This window comes from Triturus cristatus, chromosome 7, assembly GCF_964204655.1.
Source record: "Triturus cristatus chromosome 7, aTriCri1.1, whole genome shotgun sequence".
Lineage (NCBI taxonomy): Eukaryota > Metazoa > Chordata > Amphibia > Caudata > Salamandridae > Triturus > Triturus cristatus.
This window is the reverse complement of record NC_140590.1, coordinates 624754550-624761879: the sequence shown is the minus strand read 5'-3', so window position 1 is coordinate 624761879 and position 7330 is coordinate 624754550. Positions and strand designations below refer to the sequence as shown.

At 57.2% G+C, this 7330-nt stretch overlaps 1 protein-coding gene across 8 annotated transcripts in view; it reads right to left on the bottom strand.

The window, feature by feature from the left end:
• Nucleotides 1–7330, bottom strand: part of LOC146810234 (uncharacterized) — a 157589-nt gene that overhangs the window by 115962 nt on the left and 34297 nt on the right. For all 8 annotated transcript variants that reach the window (XM_085617216.1, XM_085617221.1, XM_085617218.1 and 5 more), the window contains 2 exons: nt 7085–7162; nt 6951–6983 (listed from right to left, as the gene is read on the bottom strand). In XM_085617216.1, the coding sequence (XP_085473342.1) occupies nt 6951–6983; nt 7085–7162 (111 nt within the window). The remainder of the gene's footprint in view (nt 1–6950; nt 6984–7084; nt 7163–7330) is intronic.

Below are 7330 nucleotides of genomic sequence, written 5' to 3'. Positions count from 1 at the left end.
CGACCCCTACCCCCCCCCCTCCCCAGTCCAGTGCGTGCTTCCCGTAAATTCCGTCAGGTCTTATTGCCTCTTCCAGGGGCCTCTTTTTCAAGCTCTGTCATCAAGCCCTATCAGGGGGCGGAGTCCTCCTGTGTAGTGAGCCTCAGGAGTTCGTAGGTATCTCGGGCAGGTCAGTTCTCTAAATTCTGTGACCAATAGGGACCGGAATGGCTGCCAGATGTCATTAAATGTCTCCGTGTCCCCTGCCACTGTCAACGACAGTTTCTCCATGCCTAACACATGCCACAATCTATGTAGCCAGCCCGTGATCGTGGGGGGTGTGGGTGTACGCCAGTGCACAAGGATGTTCTGAATGGCGGACCCCAGCGCTATGGCGATCTGCCTGCCTCTGCGGGATTTTAAGGGGTACATCAGGTCATTGGGGAGGCCCAGTAAGATATAGGCTGGAAAGCGCGGCAACTCAGTCTTAAAATGGGAGTCTACCTCATCTATCACTTCTTTCCAGTAGGCGGCAAGCAGGGGGCAGTCCCACAGGATATGTGTCAGTGTTCCCGTCTGCCCACAGCCCCTCCAACAAGTGTCCTCCTTGCTGCTATCCATAGCGTGTATACGTGCGGGGTGTAGTACCAGTATGTTGAGACTTTAGTGAAAGTTTCGATGAGGCCCGTGTGATATGCCGAGTGCCTAGCTCTGTAAGCTACCTGTCCCCATTCTTCGTGACTCAGGGTCCTACCCAGCTCCCTCTCCCATCGCTCCCGTCCTGGATTATAAAGGTGCGAAGGGGGCACCTGGAGGAATCGATACAGATCGCTGATGAGTTTAGTGTCGGATGTGCGCGTTAACAGCCAGCGTTCATAAGGGAGGAGTCGTCTGTCCGCCGCTTCGCGCACCTGCGGGTGTAACGCCCAGTGGCGAACTTGCAGATACCGTAATCTCTCGGTCTCCAGCAATGCGTAGTCTTGTCTTAGGCCCGTGAAGGGGACAATCCTTCCGCATTGTATAAATGGCACAGAGCCCTGCATCCCGCCTCTCGCCAGCGCACGAACGCGCCCCTCTCCATCCCTGGAGCGAAATCTGGATTGTCCGTCAAGGGCGTCAACGGGGAGGGGAAACGTGGTCCAACCCGTGTGTGAGATTTGTGGCGTCCCAGACCTGGAGATGCACTCTGGTGATAAAGGAGGCATATAAATTAGCGGGACGGTGAGCTCTGCGTAAAAATGGTACCTCCTGTAGAGGTCTCCCCGCTACCGCCTGATCCTGGAAGAGCCAATGTTTGTCAGACTCCCATCTGCTCCACTCCACCAGGTAGCGCAACTGCGCTGCGTGAAAGTATTTGCGGAGGTCCGGGACGCCGAGCCCCCCCGTCTCCGGTGCCAGCAATGAAAGTGCTCTCTCCATTCTGGGTTTCTTGCCCTGCCAGATGAAGCGTCCCAGATCCGACTGCATCTGCCGGAGCCAGCCCGCTGGCGGGCGCAGCGGAAGTGCCCGAAACAGATATAGGATCTGAGGCAAAATTGTCATCTTGACTGCTGCCACTCTACCCAGCAACGAAAGGGTACCGCACCGCGGTCCCAGCGTGTCAGTTCCTCCCGTACTTTTCGGCCCAGGGCGGTGTAGTTGGCCAGCACCATTGCGGGTAGGGTCGGAGCCAGAAGGACCCCCAGATAGGGCACTTGCTCCCGGGACCAGACTATTGGGACCCGGTGTTGTAAAAGGGTCCTGGTCGCTGGTGCTAGGGAGAGATCTAAGGCCACTGATTTTCCCATATTCATCTTAAATCCTGCCACCTCTGCGAAGAAGGTCAGTTCTTCAATGCAAGCCGGCAAGGCCGAGAACGGGTCGTCTAAGGAGAGTATCATGTCGTCCGCGTATAAGCTAATGGCATGACTAAAGCCACCAAACTTCACCCCTCTCACCGCCGGGTTATCTCGGATCCGCTGTGCGAAGGGTTCCATATATAATGCGAAGAGTAAGGGTGACAGCGGGCACCCCTGTCTCGTGCCTCTTTCAATGTCGAAGCTCTTCGAGCTGTACCCGTTTACTCTTACTACGGCCGTTGGGGATCTGTAGCAGTTAAAAATCATGTGGCGAAATTTGTCCCTCACCCCCATCTTCTCCAGCACCTGTTCTAGGTACGGCCAGTGGACGCGGTCAAACGCTTTTTCGGCGTCCACCAGTAATATCATCCTCTCTCCCCGGATTTGTGACGCCTTCTCAATGAGATGTGTGATTCTTTTGGTGTTATCGACCATTTGCCTTCCGGGAACGAAGCCCGCCTGATCTGGGTCGATGAGCCCCGGCAAGAGGGGGGCCAGGCGAGCCGCCAAGATCCCTGTGTATAGTTTGAGATCGATATTTAGGAGAGATATCGGCCGGTAGGAGCCGCATTGTGATCTGTCCTTTCCCGGCTTGGGGATGACCGCGAGGGACGCCCGCAGCAGATCCAGTGGGATTGCACCCGGTGTCGCAAAGGTGTTGAACAGACGCGTGAGGATCGGCGCCAGTAGTGTACAAAACGTTTTATAGAAGAGGGACGTGAAGCCGTCCGGGCCCGGGGATTTACCATGTTTGAGATGGGCTATAGCGGAAATCACTTCCTCTGCCTTAATTTCCCCCTCAAGAGCCTCCGCCTGTGAGGGCGTTAAGGACTGCAGGGAGACCGAGGTCAGATACCTCTGCGTTGCGAGAGCGTCCGGGGGATCTCCAGCGTACAGGTCAGCATAATACCTGCAAAAACGTTCCGCTATGTGAGCATCCTCTGTAACCGTGGACACTGTGGGGTCGGAGATCGCCTTCACCGTGTGTTTCTGTCGGGCGATCCTGAGCTTACTCGCTAACAATCTACCGCACTTGTCCCCCCCCCGTGTAATAGGCATGCTTGAGGCGCAGTGCCGCATATTCCGCACGATCCGTGTCCAGGGCCGTCAGGAGCTTTATCGCCCCTTGGAGTTGCCGCCAGATCCGGGGTGCACCCGTCCGACTGTGTATGTGTTCCAATTCACGGACCTTCTGCGTAAGCTCCTCCCGCTTTTCCCGCCTGTTAGCATTATCTGCCGATGAAATCGCGATAAATTCCCCTCGGAGCACCGCTTTCAGGGCTGCCCATTGAGTCGCCCGAGATGTGTCGGGGGTCTCATTATGGGACAGATATTCCCATATCGCCTTCGTCACCTGCTTGACCACATCGCGTCTACTGAGCAGTGCGTCCCGCAAACGCCAGACCCGAGGAGGACAGGAGGCCGGCGGTAAACAGAAGATGGCTGTCACAGGGACGTGGTCCGACACAGAGAGCACCCCCATGTCTGCCTCCGTGGCCAAAGCGCACACCGGCCCAGAGACCAAAAGGTGGTCTAGCCGTGCATACGTCTTGTGCGCATGCGAGTAGTACGAATAGTTCCGTTCCGTAGGGTGCATGTGACGCCAGAGGTCTCCCAAACCCATCTCCGCTAGTTGTGCCTTACACCCCGTCGAGAACTCCCCCGTCTGCGGAGAGCGATGGGCGGATCTATCGGTGGCGCCATCAAAGACCATGTTGAGGTCGCCCCCTAAGATAATGTGCCTATCCTGCGTAGCCGCGATCTCCTCCAGCGCCGAGCTGAGAAAGCGTTCTTGCCGTTCGTTCGGGCTATAAATGGACCCAATCGTGAATGTGAGACCAGCCACGCGGACTCTATAGACCAGGAGCCTGCCTTTCAGTTCCGTTTGTTTTTGGAGTATTTCCCCTCTAAAGTGCCGGGCCACTAGTATCGCCACCCCTGCCGTTTTAGTGTTGCAGGATGAATAGAATTGTGTAGGGAATGCGGAGGATCGCAGTCTGGAACAGTCCCGGGGTAAGAGGTGTGTCTCCTGGAGAAGACAGATATCCGCCTGGGTGTTCTCTAGCAGGGATAGTACGGCTCGCCGTTTGATCGGGTTATTAAGGCCCCTGACATTGAGCGTGACAATTTTAAATGTTGTAGATGTCATGTGGGAGACTCGACAAGACCGCCCCTGCCTCCTGAGAATCTACGGACTATGGTATGTACGCCACTACGGCGACTGCGTCCTCAGACACGCACTGGACTGCCCCCCCTCCTTCCCTGGTTCCCCTCTCCCCCTCCCGCTTTGCCCTTAAGCCCCCTCCCTCCCTCCCCCTCCCCCGAGCTCAACTCAGAACCCCCCGGTCACCCGCCCGCCCCCCCCTCGGCAACATGCCCCCAATACCTCTCTCCTCACCCCCAAGTCCGGAAACATCAGTGTCCAAGTCCTGCTCCCCCGGGAACAGGTCTTCGGTGGAGTATTCCAGTGTACGTCTAGCCACCACTCCCTCCTCGCCCACCCCCACCCCGCCCCAGCCCCCAAACCTGCATCGCCAGGAAGCTGTGTTGATCTCCCCCCGGAGTTGCCTCATGCAGTCAGTGCGACGTCGCCGGAACTAGTGTTCCCGGCCACCTCCATCACCGCGTCTACCATGCTGGCTCTGATGGTGGGCGAGTCCGGCCTTTCAGGTCGTCCGTGGGGGCGACGCCCAGACACCCTCCGCCAGCTATCTCTCCGGGAGCGCCCCCGTCGCTGCGTGTCTACTTCGTTGTCCGTTATAGCGATGCCCAGGACCCCACAAGTCTCCTGCAGGGAGCGTAGCTAGTGTTTAGTGCCATTCCAACGGAAGATGAGTCGGAAGGGGTGACCCCAGGTATAGGGCGTTCCTTGTCCCCTCAGGAAATCCGTAGCAATTTTGAATGCCTTTCGTTTCTTGAGCGTTATGGCAGAGAGGTCCTGGTAGAGGGCCACCTGATGGCCTTGGAAAGTCAGGGGCTGCCGCTTCCGTGCCTCCGTCATAATGCGTTCTTTAAGCGGGAAGTCTGGGAGGAAAGCCAGCATGTCCGGGGATGGTGCCGACGCCCTGCGTTGGGGTCCCACTCTATGCGCTCTGTCAATCCGGATGGGGAACTCCTCCGGCTCTCCCAGGATCTCCCGGAACAGGGCCCGCAAATAACTTGCTGCGTCCGTCCCCTCCGCCGTGGATGGAATTCCGCGAACCCTAATGTTGTTCCGCCGAGATCTGTTTTCCAGGTCCTCAGCGTGCACCTGGAGGTCAATCTGTTGGTCCCTGAGGCGCAACACCTCTTGTTGTAATTGTTCAAACTCCTCGTCTATTCTATGTCCGGCGTCCTCCACTGTGGCCACTCGTTCTCCTAAGCCATCTACTTCTCGGCGTATCTCCCGCACCTCACCAGCTACTTCGTTTTTCAAGGTTTGAAAGTCCTCCCTGAGGGAGCTGAAAAGGGACTCCATAAAGGACCTGGAGATGGGAGGTTCTCCGTCTCCGGCACCCAGCGCTCCTCCGGAGGAGCCGGGAGACTGCTGCCCCCGATCCGCTCGCTGTTGGTGTCTTCCTAGCAGTTCGGGGAGAGTGCGCTCCCCCTTCCTCCCTCCTTTGCTGCCCGCCATGATCGCCGGGACACGGCGTTGCCTGCGCCCTCGGTGTCACGAGTCCTCCTCCCGTGGCCTCCGTCCCCGTGGTTCTTCAGGGCCCTCCGCCGTCTCCACTCTGCGCCGACTCCGTCGTCCGTGCCTTCGGCACTGAAAGCCTCCCTGTTCCGTGCTCCAGGCCGGCTCTCGCTTCCTCTAGACTCTTCAACGGGTGGCGCCCCCGTCTGTGTCCGGGTTCCAATTCCGGGGCTGCTGGGCCACAGTTCTCTCTGCACAGCCCCTCTCCCCCATGGATAGGGCCTCCGGTCTCCGATCGCTCCGCTACCTGCACCTGACGGGCCTTAAGAGAGGGGGGGAGGAAGAGGAGAGAAATGGCGGGGGGTGCTCCCACCACCGCCCCACCCGCTGAGCAGTTGGCCGCCTCCAGCAGCACCTCCACTCCGGTTCTGATAGCAGGGCCTCTTGTTCGGGCGTGCGTGCCCAGCTCACCGGCGGGGGTTCTCCAGAATCTTGGCTGCGAACGGGTTCCTGCCTTCCTCTCCTTCGAACAGTCCCGTCTCCGCGGCAGCGCTCCCAACGGCTCAATAGTCCTCCCGCCGGAAGGTTCCCCCGGGGATCCGGCGTCACCACCATGCACTGGGGGGGGGGTCCGCCGTGCGGGAACGATCAAGGGCTTCCCCCAGTGCCCGTACCGCAGCGGGCTTCCTGCCGTGTCCCAGCACCGGAGTTCGTGCTTGCCGCGGCCGCCCCCAGCCGCTGTTGTCCTCCGGGGGAGTCTCCCGTGCCTCCGTGTTTCGCGTCCGCGAGCGATGGGGCCGCACAGTCCGCAGGGCAGTGTCTCGCCTCCGCTGGCCGTTGGGCGACCGCTCGTCCCCCTGAGTCGGCCCCCGCTCCCGACAGCAAGGGACCGCGTCCCTCCGCCGTGCACCTTCAGGCCTCACCAGCGAACCTGGGCACTCGCGTGAACTTCTGGCCGAGTGCGCTCCCATCCGGGTCGGCTCGATGCTCCGCCTCCTCGCGGTGCCTTAACTCCGGTGGTGCGCTGCTCGTCGCTGGGGCGTCCTGGGTGCCTCGAACCTCTTGTCAGCTCTCACCCGGGCTCCGCCGCCTCTGCTGACGGTTCTTTCGCTGAATGGGGGGAGATTCTGCTATAAAACCTAGGCTAGGGGCCCAACGGAGCGGGAGCCGGCTGGGAAGGCGTCCGCTCACCTCGCCATCTTGGCCACGCCCCCGACTGTGTTGGATTTAAAGCTGTTTATTGTCCATCTAAACCAACATAGCACATTGATTGTATTATTTTAGCAATTAACTATGAATTGCACTTGCATGGATTGATCAGAGATATAATTTTGATTTAAATGCTTTTATTGTATATACTGTTCAAGGTTATGCTGATAACAATGTATACAATAATAATAAGGCGCATTTATGGGCACTGCCAAGGAAAAACAGTCAAATTTCTGGAAAACCCAAGAAACACACACATTCAATAACAGCAAACCTTTTACGTTGTTTTATAGAAACACATTTCCACTTACTAAATGTATGTAGTACTTTCCCCGGAGGCAGGTCTGAAAAGAAAAGAAACCAGCTCATTAACCCAAAACATTTATCTTGCTTCAATGTGGGACATATGGCAGGGTTGTACAAGGGATGGTGTGGAGCACCCTACCTCATCTGCTTCTTTACTGGTATAAAAGGATAAAGTGGTATTCCGAAGGCGAAAGAAGTATTTTGACCAGGCAAATTTCTGGAAAACATAAAGCAAGAAACTCATTTGAATTAACTGTTTCAACAGACTCCAAGAAACCCATTTGATTATTCTGTTTCAACATTCACTAACAAAATCGTTCAATTACACTGTTGCAACATACCCCAAGATACCCATTAGATGATGCTGTTTCGATATACCCCAATA